This window comes from Aythya fuligula, chromosome 4 (genome assembly GCF_009819795.1).
Source record: "Aythya fuligula isolate bAytFul2 chromosome 4, bAytFul2.pri, whole genome shotgun sequence".
Classification (NCBI taxonomy): Eukaryota; Metazoa; Chordata; class Aves; order Anseriformes; family Anatidae; genus Aythya; species Aythya fuligula.
In genome coordinates this window covers 64,639,009-64,660,576 of record NC_045562.1, presented here as the reverse complement: position 1 = coordinate 64,660,576, position 21,568 = coordinate 64,639,009, and the positions used below count along the sequence as shown (strand labels likewise).

The 21,568-nt window shown below is 38.3% G+C and overlaps 1 protein-coding gene across 4 annotated transcripts in view; it reads left to right on the top strand.

Annotated features, from left to right (window-relative positions):
- PPP2R2C (protein phosphatase 2 regulatory subunit Bgamma) overlaps window positions 1-21,568 on the top strand; it is a 132,269-nt gene that overhangs the window by 101,016 nt on the left and 9,685 nt on the right. For all 4 annotated transcript variants that reach the window (XM_032186021.1, XM_032186022.1, XM_032186025.1 and 1 more), the window contains 2 exons: window positions 3,295-3,459; window positions 17,892-18,061. In XM_032186021.1, coding sequence (XP_032041912.1) covers window positions 3,295-3,459; window positions 17,892-18,061 — 335 coding nt within the window. The remainder of the gene's footprint in view (window positions 1-3,294; window positions 3,460-17,891; window positions 18,062-21,568) is intronic.

Genomic DNA, 21,568 nt, shown 5'->3' with positions numbered 1-21,568 from the left:
AGCCTTCCCTCAGTGCAAGTATGTACTAGGGATGGAAATGCCTCCTTGTCATGTATGTGTGGGAGTGAAAGCAGCGTGAAGACCTTTCTCATTTTCTTAGGGAAATTCCTACCCTGTTTGGGCGCAGGAACATCATTTTTTTGTTTAGGACAACAGAATTATATCCCTGTGTACTGCCACCAGTAGACTGTTAAGTGATTTGGTCTCTTAGAAAGCTTTGATCCTAGTTTTTTCCACAGACTGGAAATGGACCACATGACGTGGTACAACAGGACTCAGAAATGACTGTGGTACTTCAGATGTAAGTCAACTGGGGAGAAGGATTGTGACCAAGTCAAGACATCCCTCCACAAGATACAATTGCTAGGAAGCCATTAGCATAGGAAGTGGCTCTACAGCTTTGTGCTTGCTAAAGGGACTGTTTTTCCCTTTAGCAATGGAATTTTCATTTGATCAGTTTTTGCCAAATTCCCTCTTCATTGAGCTCTTTGACTTTAGCAAATGGCCTGTTTCTGAAGCATGCTCTCTGGTCCAATTTTTAAAATACTTTTCTTCCATATGACATTGTGCTTAGAAAGGGGGGGGGAAAGACACAAAGGGAAGATGGAAAAATAGAAATGCAAAGTGTCTCATGGGAGATGCTTGCCCTTACCATGTCATGCTAGTTTAAACACAGTTCCCACACATCACATGTCAAGCTGTACTTGATTGTTTTCAAATAGATGGCAAAAAATCATGAGAGGAGGAAAATGTTCTGTTTTGTGACAAGTTCTTCATTTGATACATTGGGTTCTGTAGCTGTCATAGCAAAGTCTGTTTTTTCATCAATTATTACAAATGTATCTGGAGTAAGTCTCTTCCCCATCTCTCTATTCCTTTGATTGTTTTCTTTGATATAAGTGTTACTGTTTTGTTTTTTTTTTTTTTTCTAAATCTATTGAAACAATGAGTTTTCTGTGGTGCATTTGCTGTATGATCCTCACTAGGCAATGAGGTTCTTTCTCAGTGGAGATTTAGATCACATCTGGAAATGCAGTCTGTTTCAAGTATTTTATGCTTTTCTGGCAGGAGAATGGAATACTTAATTTCATTTTTCAGCATAGGGTTATTCATTTCATACAATGAAGGGAAATTCATCAATATTGTCTTCAGCATCCAGAAAAATGATACTTACCATGACTGTTTCACATACTCTATTTATATTTTATATCTTTCTCATCACTCAGCAATTATTCATCTCTCTGCTTAGAGGTGAAATTCTTGTATTGAGTTACTATAATTTCTCTGAACTCCTGAAAGCAATTCAATCACTGAAAGCAATTGCTTTTACTTAAATATATTTCTTGAGACAGATTCAACAAATACCAATAACCAAGTAAAGGTTATTTTTTCCTGTTAATTTTCAAGAATATTTAGTGATGCTTTATAAGAGAAGCTAAATCAGTGTAGCTACATTTTAATATTCACTGCACTAATACTAATCACGATAGATTCTTGGAGATGGATGCAAAAATGATAGTGCAAGTAAGTGGGAATGCAGTTGAAGTGAAACATTAATTAATTCCCAGCTGTTATTAAATGTCACAAGGTATAGTTTTGCTGATATTTTCCTTTTCAAAGCACTTGGTTTAAAAACAAATAAACAAGCAAACAAAATCAATGTGATGTATTTGTCTATGCAAAATCATCAAGGTAATTATCTATGAATCTTTTGTATTGTTATGCTTAGTTTCACTGTAGTGTCTCTAAATCTGCATGTTTGAGAAAGATCAAAGTATAGAGCATAACGTTGGTGATAGACTGTACCCTGTTCCCACAGAAATCAATTAAAGGTCTTCCATTGGGTAGTGGGAACAGTGGGAGCAGAAACCAGCTTAGTATCATGATATGTTGTTACTCTTGCCATCACTAAAACAGCTTTTCTCATTTATCTTATCCTCTGAGATGTTTAAATTTTGAACATCAGCTGATTCAAATTTTATGTTTGGGGAATCCAGGCACTGAGATGATTTGTATTTAGGGCACTGAAGTGGGATTCGGCAGATCTGGGTTTGTTCTGTCATGCATTTCCCATGTGGTCTTATGCAAATAATTTTTTGCCTCTCTGTGCCTCATCAGTAAAATAGGGTAATGCTACTCTTCGTGTTCGAAGGATTTGTTAACATTTGGATGGCTTATCTATAGTGGATTGCTGAGGGCCATATGAAAATGTACAATCTTATTTAAATATACTGCTTTACATATACATCCTTCTTTCATTTTATTGCCTCTACACCTGCTGCTTTCTTACAACTGCCTCATGGGACTCTTTCATTCTTTTTTTTTATCAGCAATCTTCCACAGGCTGGCCTTCTCCTCCAAATACATGCTTGCTAGGTCTTCTCTGGGTTTTAAGCTCACCAAAGCAGGTAACATGTATGTGTAGATATGTATTATGTATGTGTTGGAGGGGTCTTGCGTGAGTTGTGCTTCAGGTGGAAAATATTTGGTGATCCACCTGACAAGTCTGTGCTTGGAAAACTACATCTTCAATGTATTGTTGTTCCAGATTATGTCCATTTAAATGATTCATATATACACTTCGCAGTCGCAAAAATTCATATTGATGTCAATAGTGAGCATCTTTTACATGAAAAAAAGAAGAAAGCCATTTCAGATACTTCTTTTGCAAGTGTTCAAAGCTGAGTAGCAAAATCAATACTGTGCACAATCTCATGTTGCAGTTAATTTTTTATTTTTTAGGAAAGTATATTATACTAGTAGATAATCACCCAAAAGTATTTCTGTAAGTGCTTGTTTTTGTCCACATCTTCCTTTGCAAAAATGTATGTTTGTCTGAGACTTTTAACTTAAGTCACACATATATTTAGCTTAAGTTACGTGATTGTAAAATGCAATGCATCTTTACTAGAGTGAGCAGCTCAGAGTTATACATTGTTCCCTATCAATAAGTATTTGCTAGAGCAGTAAGGTCAATAGCAAATACAGGAGATTTAGCTACCTACTCTCTATTAGTTTAATGAAAGTGAGAATTCCAAATCTGAAATACTGAAATACTATTTCTTGGATGTCCTTGTGTGCACGGAATAGGCAAATGTTGACCCACTAATGACACCTGCTCTAAAACTGTTCTTCAAGTTTCATCTAGATGGGGCAAACAGATGAGTATATCTTCATCTAAGAGTATTAAATTTATGGTTGCTTTTTAGATAGCCATGCTTTCTTCAACAAGACAATAAGAGTCACAGTTAGCCTGCAGACAACTCCATTTTCCTTAATGAAACTTCCATTCAGACATTGTAGATATAAAGCCAGCCAACATGGAGGACCTGACAGAAGTGATTACAGCCTCGGAGTTTCATCCCCATCACTGCAATCTCTTTGTCTACAGCAGCAGCAAAGGTTCCCTGAGACTCTGCGACATGCGGGCATCAGCACTCTGTGACAAACATTCCAAGCGTAAGTCCTACCTTATATTTAGCTCCAGGTGTCATTGAAGTCTTCTTGTTCGTGAACAGTTTGGAGATGTATGAATACCCCAATGTGTTAGCTTCTTAATTGCAGGCACAGTTGAAAAGAAAACAGGAAAAAAAAAAATCTTCTCATCCATACAAGTATCATCTATGAGATTGATTAGTGTTGTGTTTGTGACTGGTCTCCCTTTTGATTCTTACTGAAGGCATTATTGAAGAATCCACAACTGTTTAGCAAAAGACAGATGATTCCTAACAAATGAATTATTTGGGAGAGGGGCGTATTTAAGTAGGTGAGCCTACTGATTTGAATATACAGCTACTGTTCTAAATTCTGCACCAAGAAAATTCTGTCATTCAAACTCTTCATTTTCTGGATTCAAAAATATTGGACCAGATGACCGCCAGAGGTCCTTTCCATCCTCAAGACTTCTGTGATTCTGTGATACTTTTTCAATAATGTGTTTACATTGATACAGAGAAAATAATTAATGCAATAAGTAATACTGAGCAACTCAAAACAAACAAACAAAAAAACCACAGTATTGTGTTGTCATAGAAGATATCATCTGCTCTAATGTGATTTTATATATCCTGTATGACTGAGACAGAGCCACCAGTTCATGACAGTTTGTATTTGAAGCCTGTGTAAGAACAAGGAAGTACAATGTGAGGCTGTCTTTGTTCTCAAAGTAAGGGATGAAGGAAAATGTGTGTTTGTAACATCTTGCTATCAGGTCTTTGTAGCTCTTTGACAGAATATAGATTATCGCACCAGTACTATGGCAAGCCCAGGCATTTTGCCTTCTGCAAACAATCTGTTTATTCCTGCTCTTCTAAGAGTGAAAAACAGCAGACAAAGACATTGTGTCACGTGGCTGTTTCCTATGAGGAGCTAAGAACCTAATGAGCTGTGGTGGCTCTGCTTTAGCCACCTTCAGGACTGGGGCTTCTAGGACACTTCCATCTCACAGAAGTGGGTGTTTGGTGTCTTTGTGAATGTACAATCACTGGGGAGGAAATTCAGGAGAAATTCAAGAACTTTAGAGTTGTTTTTTTTTTGTAGAGTTTTTTAGAGTTTTTAGACTTTTTAGAGTTTTTTTTTGTTCCTACCTGAATCTTTTGAGGAAGGTGGGTCTTGCTGGTAGGAGAGGGGAAAGAAAGTGTTTGAAGATTTGTGTGACATACATGTTGCACAAAAGCTATATTTTAAGTGAAGCAGATGTATTAGAGAGCTTATGATTAGACCTTTTGGCTGCAAGGAGAATTGCATATGCTCAAAACCTCTTAGGATGAGATCTCCAATTATAGAAAATAAGCTTTCAGGACAATTTCCGAAGCAGACAAGTGTTTTATGTTTGTTACCTCTAACCCCTTATACTTGTAGGGAGAATTCAGTACCCTTAAGTGAAACGCAAACACAGTGTGATCTGGTGCATTGTTGTGGGTTATCCTTTCCCACTTGTTTTCTTCCTTAGTACATTCATTTCTTCCTGCTAATAGAACCTACTTGCCCCTGTACCTCAGTGCCAAATGCCAATCATAACCTATTAAAAACAACAATACAGTAACTGTGGATGAAGGAAGGCATTTTATCCCAGAAGGGAGCGTAGGGTCTAATGGTCATTGATTAAACCCTATTTTCCAGATCTATGAGTTAGAAAATAGCCATTTAATGTAGCATTGCTGCACTGAACTCAAGTCAAGCTCATTGAGAAGCCGAGTGTGTAGAGCATGTACAGTACAAAATTGAGAACCTAATGGTAGAGCTTACAAAGCGTTACAAGGAGTAGGCTCATGTACTGCTGATTAGAGTGGTTTCAGTATAGCTCTCAGTGGCATGCAAAACTAATTATGTAAAGCCTGTAGCAACCTAAAAGGATATATATTTAGAAACGAGCAATCTGGGAAATCAAATATTTGCATGATCATCTCTCTAGTCCCTTCTCAGTGCATCTGGAGCCTCTTTACCATTGCTTTCTGCATGGTGCACATGCATGATCAGTACCCTACTCTCCTAGCTCAGCTTGACTTCACACCTTTCCTCATGACTGACATGACTTTTCAAATAAAATAGGTACAACTAAAGTCTCTATAAACCCTCATGTTCTGCATTGGAACCCTGCTTTCTTCACTCTGTCTCATATCACCATGATCTGTACTTCAGATGCTGCTCTGAGATTGCAATAGATACTTGTACATGTATTTTACGGAAGAAAGGTTCAATGTAAAACTGATTAAAAGTACCTGGATGCTGAGCATATATTGTGAACTTCTGGTTTTACTCTTTTTCCAGGCCCTTTGTTATCCAAATCTCTGTGGTCTGGCTAAAAACTGTTGCAGCTTTTGGAGGAAAGGCCCTTCCATTTCTACAAGTCTAGAGTGTGCCATGAATAATTACTGTGTTGTACTGCATAAATAAATCACATGCTTAATATCTGTAGTGTAAGTCACTGACACAGGATGTTAATAAATTATACTGTTCTTGAAGATTCTGGTTTGCTAAATTCAGTGGTGAAATCTCTCTGTTCTGCATTAGTGACAGCAACATTACAAGGTTTCCCTTATTAATCTTTCATGGCTCTGACATGGAAGAGACAAGAGACTTCCTCCATATCTGCTTATCCTTGGTGCCTATGCTGAGATTTATTAACAAGCTGCCAATTTGTGTGATGAGTTTTAATGGGACCTCTGTCCCTTAGAAAAACTGTCTCAAACCACCAAATCCATCCATAAGGCACTGAAAGAATATCAGGTCAGCAGCAGAGTTTTAAATGGTCATTGAGATACCGATAAGGTGTGATAGAATGTGTTGTTTTTCTAATAGACTACCTGGAACTGCTTCTTATAACACCTCTTTAATAGATCATGCAATTCTGGGTGAGCAATCAGAAGCAAAATATACGTGGCCGTTACAAATGGATATCCAGGAAAGCCCAATCTGTAACTGTAGGAGAGATACATACATAATACTGCTCCATGTTATTATCAGACTTTGCAAGTAGTGGGAGATAATTCCATCAAAATATTCTGGAGAGAAGGAGAAAAAAGATGCATGTTCCTGCTTATTTAGAATTTTAGAGGGATGGGAATAAGGATGAAAAAGGATGAAAATGTTCTTGCAGTCCACAGGGTTATAGGTAAAGATTTAAAATAGATATGAAAGTCAGACTTCAGCAGCAAGAAATAGGGAATTATTTAAATATTATGGGAAATATTAATATTTAGATTAATATTAAAATTTTAATCTAAATAACATGGAATAAGGTTGTCTTTGAGGTATAATTCAGGCAATGTGTGGCAGCGCAATGCAGAAAGAAAGTATACTGGGACTCTCTGAGAGTAGCAAAACAAGGGAATCTAACAGCTGAAAAAGTATCACTGTTAGAGCAGTTATCAAGAAACATCCAAGAAGCAGAGGAACTACCCACTCTGTCCTTAATTTGAGGAATTCAGCTAACAAGGAAGACAAGCTAAGGACTTGCAGTAAGTTTTGGTGCAGTAAGACTCTCCTGACTGAAGCAATTTAAAGCACAACTGAATAACAAATAATTGCTAATTTGGTTTTGATCGTGCATGGAGATAATATTCTTCCAAACAGCTTGTAGACTAAATAGGTAAATACTGCTGTTTCAGCAAATCATCTAATAAAGCAGACAGTGAAAGAAAACTGAGCTTATGCACATGAAGTCAAAAAGAAATGAAGAGCTTTTTCAGTAGTTCATCAGAATTACTAAACTCAGAATTAAGTGGAAAATGGAAACTTCATATTTATGCAACATGGAAATCTAAGTCACTCAAGTATAACTCTTATTGGCATCCATTCTAATAGCCTTAATATCTCACAGTTATTGCATACTTCAGAAGATGTAATCTATTTAAATGTCATATGTTCCTTTAAGCTTTTTTTTTTTTCTGTGTATGTGTGTTCATTTCTTAATATATCTTTGCAAATTAAAAATCTATTTCTAATTATCCATTACCCATGTGCAAAATTTACATCAACATATTTCAAGGAAGGAGGAGCTGCATTTTCCTGTTTATTCTTTCTTGTGGCATGGTGGTCTTTAAAATACAAACTTTGGGACTGTCCCTCATCTTATTTTTGAGCAGAGAAGCACTTAGAGATGACAGAGAATCCTAACAGTCTCTAGACTCCTCCTGAAAGGTGCAAAGCATTTGAGCTTGTTCCTTCCCCAGTTCCATAGCATGGATAATCAGTATCTTACCCATATAGACTGGTCTTCAGAGCAATACAGGGTGAATCTGGGGTTTGGTTTGGGACCCAGATATGTGGTGGAATCCTCTCCTTTCCATGAGTTTACCACATTTTTAAATGAAATTCATGCATGAAAGAAATGCCAGCCCCTCCACTAGGATAAATACCAGTATTCTGTTGGTCTGCCCTTTAACTGAATTTAGCTATATTTTGTTGTTGTTGTTTATTTTTGATTTTAAACTTAATTCAGAGCTGCAGAAGCAACCAAAACAGAAATCAAAGAAAATATGCTTGAACGTGTTGAATTTTAAAAGTTACATGAATGATATTTACTAACCTTTTAAGGGAGATTGCAATTACAGAGACAAGACAGCTTTCAGATTTCTGAGTGAATATGGATTATCTTTCATTTGCAACAGAGAACAACCAGATGCACAAAAAAGCCTGTGACAGAGTATCCCTGCTGGATTTGCTAATTAATATTGACCTTTCCAAATGAATGATGCTTATTGTATGACTGGAAGAGAGACAACTTGTTTTTCTTTTATGTGAGCTTTACATTGGAAATTCGCTTTTTATTTCTGCATCTGGTTTCATGTCAAGTTATCTGAGAGAGAGACAGCCAGCATTCTCCCTTTGTGCATTGAGAAGCTACTGTCAAAGTAATGTCCACTTCAGGCAAAATCTGCAAGGTTTCATGTGACAGGAGTGGAACTTATCTGAGCTTCTCTAATGATTTGACCACATGCTTTAATAAAAGTTTATTCTCCTTATCCTAATTATAGATTTATTTTTTAAGGATGCACTACAAAGACATGTATTCATTGCTGGTTTTATATCCACAATGAAAAAATGTACCTGTATCCTGATAACTTTGTAATTATGACTGTCATAACGATCTATTATTCCAATTTCATACATACTAAACTAGATCCTGGACAGGATCCTTCTTTGTGCAGGAATCTCACTGAAATTTGGTAGAAGACTGACTTTAACATGAGCTCCAGAGTTTCCATTCTGCTCAGTTTGTGTGAATGTATAATAAAGACATTCATAACATGGCTAATGAAAATTAGAAAATGCTTCTACAGAAATACGATTATGTCTGTATAACAGACATAATATTGTTGTGCAAGATATGTTAAAATTAAATCAGAGTAAGAAAAAGACTGATTTATGTACTTCCAGCTATCAAATAGTAAGAAGAAAGAGAAAAGCCTGAAGCAACGGTAAATGATTTATGATTGAAGAGGTGTTTCATTAACCCCTCTCCCCCAGCCACACACAGATAAAGCAAATAATTGCTGTAAGATTGCTTTAATTATTCAGACTATTAAAATTTCTGTCTTGTTTGCTTAATTTTTTTTAATAGCAACAAATACTGCTTTTCCATGTCTCTTGAAACCAACATTATTCTTTCAAGATCCTGTTTCACCGGGGAAAGAAAACATTTATTGCTAACCTTATGTATCAAGATTGGAAAGACTTATGCATGAATTTGGCTGTACAGGAGTAGTTTCATGTCCCATTACCTTCCATTGCGTTGCTCACAACACGTGGCATTACACATGCACATAAGTCTTTGTGAGACTGAGGTTTAAAGAAGCTTGATCCTCCAGATTAGCCTCGCATTTTTTTCACTTCCTTGCTGTCTTTAGCACCATTTCTCTTTATTAACAAACTCACTGGCAAAGTTACATTAATAGAAGCAGCTCCATAGTGAAGCTCCCACCCACTGATCCTTAGCTATTGATCTGGCTTTGCCCTTCAGCACTAATGCACTGTCCCTTGTGGTTTGTGACAAGCTGCAGCAACTCACCACAGATGGTAAAACAGATTCTTAAATATTGATTTGGGGCTCCACTTTTAAAAGTCAGACTCTCTAGAGGTATTGATGAGAAGCCCAGTTTTAATAAGGGGTCATTGGATAAAGGAATGCGTTGCGGTAGGTGAAATTTTGGTCTTGAAGTGTAGGGATAGCTTCCAAAACTTACCCTTACTCACAGAAGGAAAATGATGTGTAAATGAACAGGTGCTCTCCAAATTTCATGAAAAGACATAGAAAATTGAAGTAATTAAAAAATAAATTAATTTTTCAGTTTAAAAAGGGATAAGCAAATACAGTGATCAGGCTATAATAATGTGAAATGTTAAGTAATTGTGGTTAGTTATTTATACTTATTGTCTAATCAGATAAATGTATTATAAGTTGCTTATAAAGGTGGAGAAAAAAAAATCCCATACACGTACATGTATATCTGTATTAATCCTCATAGAACAGAAAGGCAAGATTTTCACACTAGCAATATAACCTGATCTTGACAGAGAATTTCTGAAGGAGGTGAATATAGAAGTGGATTGGCTTAATGACAGACAATAAAAGACTAAGGGGTAGTGAAAAATAAATAGTAATGGTAAATCAAACTATTACCAGTAACAGCGAAACTAAAAAGGCATAAAGAGACCATGAATTTCAAAGGGAGCCTTGCACCTGATTTGATTCACTCATAATAAACTCAGGAACTTTTTAGTACAAAATCCAAAAATAGATTTTAAATTGTGTGAAGGCTATACCTGGGTAGACTAGAGGTCCTTCCAGCACTGTATTCTGGCTCTGCAATGTAACAAAAAATGTAAGACTAGAGAGAATGTACATGTATAAGCATTGTATGAGCATATACTAGTGCAAATGTACAAGCCCTTTGCAGTTTGCAATTGGAAACCTGGGGTTCAGATTCTCTAGCAAGAGTGAACTTATTTGCATTTAGCAGAGTTCAAATGGATTTTTTTTCCTTGAATTTGTGCGTTTACTTTTGAACCCATGTATAATTTTTACTGTTCCCAATATCTATCAGTAAATCTTCTCTAACTTAATTAGGCACAGTGTGGTCTGCTCCTGCCTGTTCTGTACTTGCCCCTTTGTAGTTTCCCTTGGTGACCCCTTAGTTGTTGACTAGAAGAGACAGTGTACAACGGGAGCTGTCCTTCCCTATTCATCCTCCCTGTGCCACAATTACAGACCTCTCAGAGCACTCTTTCCTAGGCTGAGGAGTCCCAGTCTATTTAGCCATTCCCTGCATGGGAGTTATTTGATGCTTTTGGTCATTGTTACTGCCTTTTATTGTCTTCTTCAGTCCCCTACCGCTTTAGAGATAAGACCAGAGCTACACATACCTCAGGATATGATCACATCTTGAATCTAAATGGCACCAAAAAAAAAAAAAAAAAAAAAAAAAAGAACTGAAAAGAAAAATGCTTTCTGTGTTGGAAAATAGTAAGAAGTTGAAAATAGCAGAAAGTGTTGTGGAGTTGAATGAACGTATTAGTAGTTTTATATAAATTTCATGAAATTTAGCTTAGGTTTTGTATACTAAGCTTTATGAAAGTAAATTATGAAATTGTGGGGCAAATCACAGCTGTCCTGTGGAGCAGGACTAATTTGCCATCTAAATGTATTATAGTTAAGTTTTTAGTAAGGTTTTCAGCTTAGAATCATATTTTATGGGAGACATTTCATAAGTATAACCATATAGTCCAGAAAGTAAGAATGTTTAAAAGTGTTTATCAGCTCTCAAGACAGTATATTGCTTCTTGTCTCTCTTTCAAGCTGCTGTGGCCGATCTGTCCAGAGGGGCAGTATTCCTTCATTTCCGAGAACCTTTTTCAGTACATTTCAAATAGTTAATGCAGCCATTTTTATTTGGGATCTGACTGCAGGAAAGGCTCAATTTAGATAATAAATTGTTTGGCCTGGGATTGCAGCTCTTTTCTGTGCTTATGAAACTTCAAGCCCACTGAGCAAATACCTGATCCACTGTATGTGTGTCTGGTTGAAATGCACCTACTGTTTGTGTAGGTATTATCTGTAACAAGTCCTTAATTCAACCCAACTGTGGGCCATTTGCATGCTTGGACAAAGAAAATTGTTCTCCCTCTCTTGTTCTAGCATCTTCCCTGGCTCTGGCATCTACAGTCCACCGCCCCCTCGTAAGTTCCCACTGCCTTTTTTCTGCTGTTCCCCAAACTGTCTTTACCAATTTGTGTGGCCCTTGAACAGGAGCTGGAGAATGTTCTACATCCTTTAGCTGTCTTTGGAGGGAGAGGGAGAGTTGTTATTTCATGGTGCGAGATTTCTGGGTCCTTAAATCTAAGTAATGGCTCTTATAGGGGTGGGAAGTGACTGTATGTGAAAATAGAGTCACTGCAATGGGCTTTTTTAATGGGAGAAGCAGTCAGCAGTGAGGAGTCAGTTGTCCAGTCTCACTTTTTCATCCAGTTGTTTTTGAATACTAACAGCATCCTCTAGGGGAAAAAAAAAAAAAAAAAAAAAAAAAAAGCTTTTGAAAGTTATCCTTGTTCTTAAATAGAAAGAAAGTAGCTGTTTTTCTGTTATAGAGAATGGCTTTTTAAGGCCACTTATAATTTTATCCTATGAGTGATGGAATTTCTTATCAGCTCTGAAGCTGCTAAGCTTCCATCTTCAAGTTTTTCTTTTCTTTCCTTTCAGATAATCACAAGTTCTGAAATATATGTAAGCATGATTCATCTTTAGTTTTCTTTTTAAATCTATTTGGCTTTGTAATAGAAAAAAAAAGTTGTTTTTATCTATAGTTCTGCTTTTAGCTGGCAGTAACAGAAATTTTCAAGGTTCGTATCTTTGTGCCTTAAGGAGTATGCAGTATTATCATGGTCTTCTCCCTTGCAAGCTCTCTTTCTCTCTTTGTTTTGTTTACTGATATTTCACAGTAAACCCCTTCAGTTATCATCAAGTGCTCAGGCCTTGATAACATTTTTTTTTTTTTCCAAACCTTGTACTCTGCGTTTCTCCCCTTTAAAAGAGATGGAAGATTTGTTTAACTGAATACAGTTAACATTTCTTTTATCCCATCAATCCATTATACACTTATAAATTCCTGTGGAAAATAAAAAGTAGCTCCAGATAAACTTTCATTATATTAGATAGATAGCTTTTCTAACCCCTGCCCCATATTATCTCAGATACTGTTATTGCTTTCCCTTTAAATAGATCTTTCTTCTTTGTGCTTTGAAAAACATTATTCACATTTGAATTTGGGAACCATCTGCCTTGCAGCAGCATTGTGAGGAGCTCATGGTTTTATTTCAGCCAGGCAAAAGAAAGAAGGTAAGAGGTAAAGGGGAAGTGAGAAGAGTGTTGAAAATTAAGTTGAGGCATTAGCCAAGGGGTCCTCTAATATAAAGTAAAGAAGTATGCATATTCCTTGTTGAGGAATACAGGATTGTGTGTGCTATTTTGGATTGTGACACTGCACCCACCATATGAGCCATTTTTAGCATTATTATTTTTTAAAGTTCACATATGCCAGAATTTATACCCTGCAATGATTAAACCTCAGGCCAGCAAACAAATTAGTAATTTTCAGTGGTACTGCAGTCTGGAGATCCCAATGACTCCATCAAAAATGTGTGCCTTTGGAAGAGGAACCAACAAATCACAGAAAAACCTTTTATGAGAGCATGAGCTGTTATGTTTTCTGAGGCTGAAGTTACATTTTGGCTATTGCTGGGGTGATGGCTGGTTGGCTCCTAAAATATCATTTAGCTACAATCTACCCACTGCTCTTCAGCAGAGTGTGCACGGTGATGCTGTTTGATTTATCACTTGCCTGTGTTGCTAGCAGTTTGATATCCCTCCTTCATCTGCCACAAGTATGTATTTGAGAAATTGGAATATTGTACTGGAGTAAAATGTAGCTAGTGGAGCTGAAGGCAGTACCAGCGATACCTGGTCTCTCTCCAGACCATTGAAATGGGATTTCAAAGCATTTTTCACCCCTCATGGACCTTGTGGTTTGTATGATGTGTGTTGAGAGGAGTGAGAAATTCCACTCTACATGTTATCAGCAGTTTTGGCAATTAAAAGAAAAATAAGAAACAATATGCTTAAGAAAGGTTACATTTGCATGTGCATTTTGTCAGCCATTAGTTCTTGTTTAGAATTTAACTTGAAGATTAGGGTTATTTGTTCTTTATTGGATGGGTCTTGTCCAAACCATATACCTTCCAGGTCTGTGTAATCAGGCCCATGTTAAACCAAATGGGAAGTTTCAGTGGCAGCACCTATGACACCCAGAGTGCAACTCATCAGCTTGATGAGAACCCCAAGAATGTCAGTAGGTACTGCCCAAGCCATCTGCTTTTAGCCTTTGTCTGGAAGGGAAGCTGAGAGAGATGGACATTCCCACCCACCCTAGCTGTTCTTGGCTTTTTCCTTTTCCTTTTCCTTTTCCTTTTCCTTTTCCTTTTCCTTTTCCTTTTCCTTTTCCTTTTCCTTTTCCTTTTCCTTTTCCTTTTCCTTTTCCTTTTCCTTTTCCTTTTCCCTCTTCCTCCTCCTCCTCCTCCTCCTCCTCCTCCTCTTCCTCCTCTTCCTCCTCTTCCTCCTCTTCCTCCTCTTCCTCTTCCTCTTCCTCTTCTTCTTTTCTTCTTCTTTAAAAAAAAAAAAGATGATTGTAGACATGTGCATATATTTCTGCACAATAAATGCGTACCTTGGCAGTGCCTTTTGTGTCCACTGTTGCTAAAGAGAGTCTCCACATATTAGGTCAGAGCAATTCAAGGCATGCTAAGATATTTTTTCAGTGAGTTGAGAGCTCATTAAGCAGATGGCAGCTCCTTTTGAGAAAGAAGTGGCATATTGTTGTGCTGCAGACTTTCTTCAGGATCCAGGAAAAGAGTGCTCTGGCAAGTATTCTTCACCTGACCCATCCTTCTTCCCAAAATCTGGAATTACTTCTATGAAAAGCTACCCTGGTTTTTGACTTATGAGCAGAAAGGCATGCAGAAAGGGACTGAGCATGTTTATTTCCTTAAAATGACTTCCCAACTTCCTCAAGGCTCTGCTTGCGGAGTGAGGAGCAGGAATGATGTCTGCCTTGGAGGCTTGTCTTCAGCATTGGCTGTGTTCAGAGACAAATTCACTTTCCCTCTGTAATCCTCTGGCATTTCTCTGTTCTCCAGCACCTGCCATAAATATGCCAAGGTCATATTTAAGTCTGAGCAGTGCCATGTGAAAGTTGAGCACACTACTCCATTTGTGAGTTCATCAGTTGGCAGCTGGACAGGTAGCTTCATCTTTCATGTAATGAGCACTGAGAATGCTTTCAATAACAATATTCATGAAAATTAAATACCCTTTTTATGAGAAAAGTTACTTATTAAGAAGTTAATAAGAAATTAATCGAGGAGTGTAATAGAATTTGTAATTGAATCTCTTTAAAGTTCACATTCCAAATTCTAGTCTAACAAGATCTGCTTAGATAGAGAAAAGTCTGCTCAGTTTGTCTTGAACCTTGGATGCTGATGGTCCCCTGGTGTAAGAGCAGCCTCCCCAGTGTAAATATAATCTGTAGTGAGCAGACTGTGTGTTTCCAGTGCAGTCTGGCAAACCTGACCTTGCGGACAGTGGGCTAGCACCATGTTGCCTCTTGTCAGCTTGAAGAAGCCAGGGTTGAATTTGTATTGCCTGCCTGAACTAGAGGCTTAGTTACCTGGTCTTCGCTGCTGTTCTGTCTCCACTTAGCTTTTATTAGCCAGACTGAACTTTCAATATGGATTTTTGCAGTCTATGTGGACCTATATGTTGCTGCTAAACCAGAAATAGCTAAAGGCTGTGGGTGCTCTATCTCACCTTCATTTCCTGAGGCCAGTGCCTTGATCTGGGTGCTCAGCCACACGCTGCTAGTTGCTGCGCTTTCTCTGTGTCACTGGGAGTCACTCCCTAATTTCCTTTAACGATTTTCCTGGTTTGGTTATGCTGACTGTATGGGCTGTCTGCAACAACTTTCCGCCTCTAAAATTGCTACCTTTCTTTCCATAGTGATACAAGGCTTTCAAGCCTGCAGTAGGTTTTGTGGTTTAATTAATCTGTCTTTCTAATACTTACTGTGGTAAGGCTAGAAAAGCAATACACAGTGCAGATAAGGTATGAAAATGTTTAATCTCATTAATTAACAAAATACAGAGCATCCAGGTACAAATATTACTCCTCTCTAATCACTGGGGGTTGGATGAGACATATAGAGCTGAGAAAATATATCTAAGCTATAAATGAAGGTGTAGTTCAGTGTTTTTTCTTTCTTTCTTTTTTCTTTTTTTTTTTTTTTTTTGTTGTTGTTGTTGTTTTCCTGGCTTTAATAGCAACTTCACATCATAATTAAGAGGATGAAATTCCTGCCAGCCAAGTGCATAGTTTGCACAGATTAAAGGGAAGAGGTATGAGAAATGATAATTGCTCTGTGCTCGTCAGATTTCTATTGAAAATCTGACAGGATAATTGCAAAATATCTGCTTTGCAGAATGTCTAGGCAAATTTTTAAAGAGCTATTTAAAGTTGTTCGTTTACAGTCTGTCTGAAAAGTTCCCCCCCCCCCCCCGTTTCGAAGTACATTGCCATCTAGATGTGTTGTATGTGTTCAAATATAGACCTTATTCTCATGTGCATGCCGGGCTGCATTCCACTGCCCACCCCCAAAGAAAATTGCCCATAATTTTTTGCATTACCCCACATGCTTCACCCACATACTCACCCTTAGCTTTCTGCCGAACATTATTTCACCTGACAGAAACTGGAACCTTGTTGCTTTCAACAGTCTGAATCATAGCCGTAGATAAATGAACTGAGAACAAATATTCCAATGGACTACACAAAAACATCTGTTTTGACTGACAGCTGAAAGTTTTTCCACTTTCAGCACGTTTTCATGTGTCATCTAATGGTTTTCCTTCACCTGCTTTTGAAACTTGGAAGTGACACTCACCAAATTGTCAATTTGCAAAGAATATTCTAAATGTAGAATATTCTAGAACTGCATTGATTTTACTGATAACTGAAAGATCCTGAAATTCTGACTTTCTGCTAAACTTCACCATATGAGATCATTTGCCTTGCTGGGCCTGCAGAAAGATCAACAGAAGTGCTCTAGGCTCCTGGTAGGAGTTAAGGAATTAATGTTCACTTCAACCAACAGGGGGACCTGACACCAGTAGCACCCCTTTCTTGTGGGTGCCTCACTTTCCGACTCTTCCAGAGCTAGAGTTCATGCAGGCTTCTGGGGGAAGGATGTATGAAGAGAGCTAGTTAGAAATGGGTTTGTATAGCTGATGAAGTGGGGTCTAGTAAAACCAGTTGTTTCAAGTTCCTGCGATTCATCGTGTGTCATCAAGTATCATTATTATTATTACACACAGTTGAATAGGGATGACTAATCTCATAGAATCACAGAATATCTCAAGTTGGAAGGGACCCACAAGGATCACTGAGTCTAACTCCTGGCTCTGCACAGGACCACCCAAAAATCAGACCATATTTCCAAGAGTGCTGTCCAAACGCTTCTCAAACTCATGTAGGCCTGGTGCTGTGACCGCTTCTAGCTACAAGAGCTAAGCATCCCCCTATGGAATACTCCAAGCAATATTTCATGATCCCCTGCCTTGTCGGATCGTGCAGCACATGGAGCAGTTAACCAGAGCGTGCAGTGAATTTAGTGCTTCCCAGAACTGTCAGCTACTGCACGTCAACTAAACAGCTCATGTATGCACATGGTAAATCACTGTCTGTTCCCTGCTCCCTTTATTGGAAGGAGGTAATTGTAGCTTGCAATTGCTGCTCAAAATTCTCATGTTTAGTCTCTGGTGCCCTCAGACAGGAGCTGTGAGGTGCCTGCAGACAGGCCAGCTGGTTCTGGCAGGCAGGGCAGGCTTTGAGTAACCACCCTTCCTGGGGATGCCAAGGCTGTTGTGAGACCACATGGACACCTTTCATGTGTCGGAGCCCCTGAATTTTCTTTATGTGTCAGGAAACAGGATGTGGGGACCCCTGGGAAGGTGACCATGGATGAACTGCCTTGCTGTTCCGTAGCTGTAGTCAACTAACTGGTATATTTATGGGATTTCCCAGAGTGATGCAGTGGGAGCATAGTGATAAGGTTAATTATTGTAAAAATCAAAGCTTACTGCTTGTATTTTTATATAAAGATAAAGGAAGCTTTATATAACGATAAAGGAAAAAGGATGAAGGTGCTGTACATATAATTAATTCTGTATCATGTGCATCAGTACACTGGATTACCTTGTTTCACAAGAAATGCACAGCACAGATTGTGTAACAAAGCATTTCTTCCACAGAATTCTAATTTCTCTCTTGCTTCTTTTTCTTTAAACAGTTTATGAAGAACCAGAAGACCCCAGTAACAGATCGTTTTTTTCAGAAATTATCTCTTCAGTGTCAGATGTCAAATTCAGTCACAGCGGTAGATATATGCTAACAAGAGATTACCTCACTGTCAAGGTTTGGGATCTGAACATGGAAACAAAGCCTGTGGAAACATACCAGGTAGGTGTCTCCTGCTTACTGAAATGTAAAAATAGAAAAACTTCTCACTGAAGGTTTTCCCAAACTTCTCACAGCTTGGTCTGAGGAGCACATATTTAAGAGCTGCTAATCAAGATGATTAAAATCCTTATAGTGGCATCCTTGTAGTTGCAAAAGGGCAACTTCAGCATTAGTAAAGACGTGTAACTCCTAGGGAGTCAGAGTAACTGTGGAATGGGCTCTTGAAAAAAACGATGTTTTCAGCAAGGGAAATCATCTCGTCACTTTGGCATCCGTTTTCAAATGATGTATTCCACTATTAACATTTAAAAGAAACTGAGGAAAGGATTTTGCAAATTGCTTAGCATCCTGGTCCCTCTGGGACTGCTGAGAGTTTACACCTTTGTCATTTCAAAACTTCTTTTTAAACCTTTATCTACGCATTCCTCCCTTGTGTCTAGTTCTAGAAGAGATCGTTGTTAAATCCTAACATTGCCACTGACACAGCGATTTGTGAATGCCAGACAGACACATCTGGTTGCCTGAATTCATTGTGATATTATCCAGACAAAATGCCAGTGGCTCCAGCCAGTGCTGAGCTTGTACTCTGACATCTGTTCTAGTTGGCAACAGAGGTCTGAGCTTACATTTTTAACTCTGCTTTGAAGAGGGAAAATATGTCTGTGACACAGAAAATGCTTGGTATGAAAATGCAATGAGAAAAAAATGTTAGGGTGCCTGCAGAAGAGTATGCAAAGCAGGAAAAATATCATTCATCTAGCTCATACTGCTTACGCAGGGACAGTGCTGCAGTACTGATGGAGCAATCCCTGTTTTCTGTCCCCTTGTGTCTATAAAATGGCAGGTGGGGTACAGTAGTTCACAGTAGCTATTATTAAGGTTATTTTTCAAATAACATGGAAGGATACTTTAGTGGTAGAAAATGTCAAAACAACCAAAATTTGACGTCAGTAACATTGGAGGTGTTTATTAGCTAGTGTTTAGTAGACAAAGTGGGCACTGTTTTTCAGTATACCCATTGTATTTCAGTGGACACTACCCAGTGTGTCTCCTATTAGCACTGAAAAATCTGAGCCTGTGTACCTTTAAAACTACAGAATTGGTTTTGCTCTGAAAATGGCCATACTTGTAATACTAAATGTGTTAGAAATGTTGGTGTGCTGTAAAAATGGAGTGGGAGGGTAAGGGTGAGACTGTTTTATGTAACAGAGTTGTATCTCAGATTTTTAGGAACTTAGGTAATACATTATTTTATACTTATTCTAATGGATTGGGCATTCTCCCTGGAGAGGAATGGCTAGTCAAGCCAATCTGTTTGTCTTGACTTTGACATCTGCTTTTATTTCCTCATGTAGGTAGCCATGTAACAAGGTGGCTACCTTTAAATCAGTCTGACACCCAACAGTGGGGCCAATTAAAAAGTTATGTTTCTCCATGCTGAGATGCTGAAAAAAATATGATGTAAAATTTTCAGTACTGTTTATTATAGTCAGCAACTTATGAAAAACAGCAAGAAAACCTTGAAAATATAACTGTTCTGGTTGCTTTACTTTAACCAATGGATTGCCTTTCATTCTCAAGTACCTGTGCAGTGCCTTGACAAGTGCTGTAGCTGACTGAAGGAGACCTCAGAGCTCAGAGGCCATAGGCACAGGACTGTGTAGGATTCACACAGTCCAACTGCTTTCAGCAACCTTGAACTATGAACATATTCATAGCTGATAATAGCTTGATCCACTTTTGGCGAGGTTTATTGTGTAGGGATTTGGACTAATGTGTCACTTATCAGCACAATTCCTGATTGTGAATGTGCAGCCCCAGTGAAACAGCTCCCCACGTAGTCATATCGCTGTGTGATTCTGGAGCACAATATGACTAGATAATTCCAGGAAGGTCTGACCTGAAACAGTGCAATGAAAAAAAGGAGGATGCCTGGGGTGATCGGTTAGGAGTGAATTTGATTAGGATTCAGGTATTATTTATATGTGGTAAGAACAATATGTACAGACAAAGCAAATCTGAGTTTACCTTCAATCTGTAGTGGCAGATGAACGTGAAAACAAAGTGAAAATTAAGTGTTTCCTCCAGTTAGTTCTCCATAGTCTCTGAGGGTCTGAATGTGGTCAAGTGTGGTAATCAAAGGGTGAACGTAGAGAGTAAGCTGATTATCCCTGGCAGCAGTGCAAGTTAGCAAGGGCAGTCAAGAAAAGGGACCTGAGACCTTAAAGAAATCAGACAACTGCAAGAGAAACTGCAAAATGCTTTTCAGTAGAGTAGGTAGAAAGGCACAGCTCTAAGCTGTGGAATCGGACGCTCCTTGCACAGGGTGTGTGCATGATGGTGGTCATGACAGATGGCTGCTGGAAATGGTGAAGACCTGGAAATGGCAGTCAGTGAGGCAAAGGCGATCTACTTCCTTGGCCTGCTTTACCTAGCCTTGCTACTTCTTCCAGGTCTTGGGAGCTTACAAACATAATAATGGAAAAAACTCCAGTTCTGTAACAAATTACGTGGGTAACACACACCAAAAAGCTTTAAGTAAAGAGAAAATGGAAGGATTTTAATTACAGGGGGTGCAAGAAACTGCATCAGTTCTCCATGTTCTGACCTTCTGAAAGTGTTCTGACCTATGGGAGTAACTGCATGTAGTTTGAAATGTTTGAAATGTTTTATTTGCATCTACCATTTGCATATTAAGACATTATCTGTTGATATACAGCTTAGTGTTCACTCTTCCATTGCTGAAAATTTATCCGTAACTAAAATGTATAGTCCTTCATAGCCTTATGTTACAAATATTCTTGATAAACTTTACAATTTTGCTTCTAAAGGTGGTTTAGTTTAAATAAAATATTAGCGAAGGGTCATTTTCCTTACTCTGGTCTTGGTAGAAGTTGCTAGCAGAAATGTTTAAGCCCTCAGGCCAGAGGAAGATGCTGAGCATGTAATGAAAGGACCACAGTCAGGAAACCCTAATTCAGGTGGTGCTGAGCAGGAACAGTCTGCTAGGACACAACAGCCAGTACCTCTGTAGCCAGAGCTCAGTAATGCCCTTGGCTGTCCCACTGGTGTGTGTGCTCCTAGAAGTCATCCACACAGCTTGGTGTCACAGTTTCCACAACAGCTAGAAGAAAACATCAGGAATGAAAGTGCGTTAGTAAATTCTCCTGTGCAGTGATTTTCTAGCTCATTATTTCCCTGCGAAATTAAAGCAATCATCCAGAAGGAAAACTAATCAAATCTAGCAAAGGGATGGAACAGTTTGCATGAGATTTGTCTCTTCCTGATAACCCTCGCTCAGCAGAGGTATATGTATATAGCCCAGAGGAGAGGTCTTCTACTGGTTAATCTCACTATTCAAGTAGGTATGTGAAAATTTACAATTTTGTTCTTAAGTCTTAGCCAAATATGAAGTATCCTTGGGCTAAATTAGTGTTATAATTTGCAGCCTATGCATCTGCAACCTTATACAGGATTACGCTTCCGAAATACCTTACCCAAATGTAT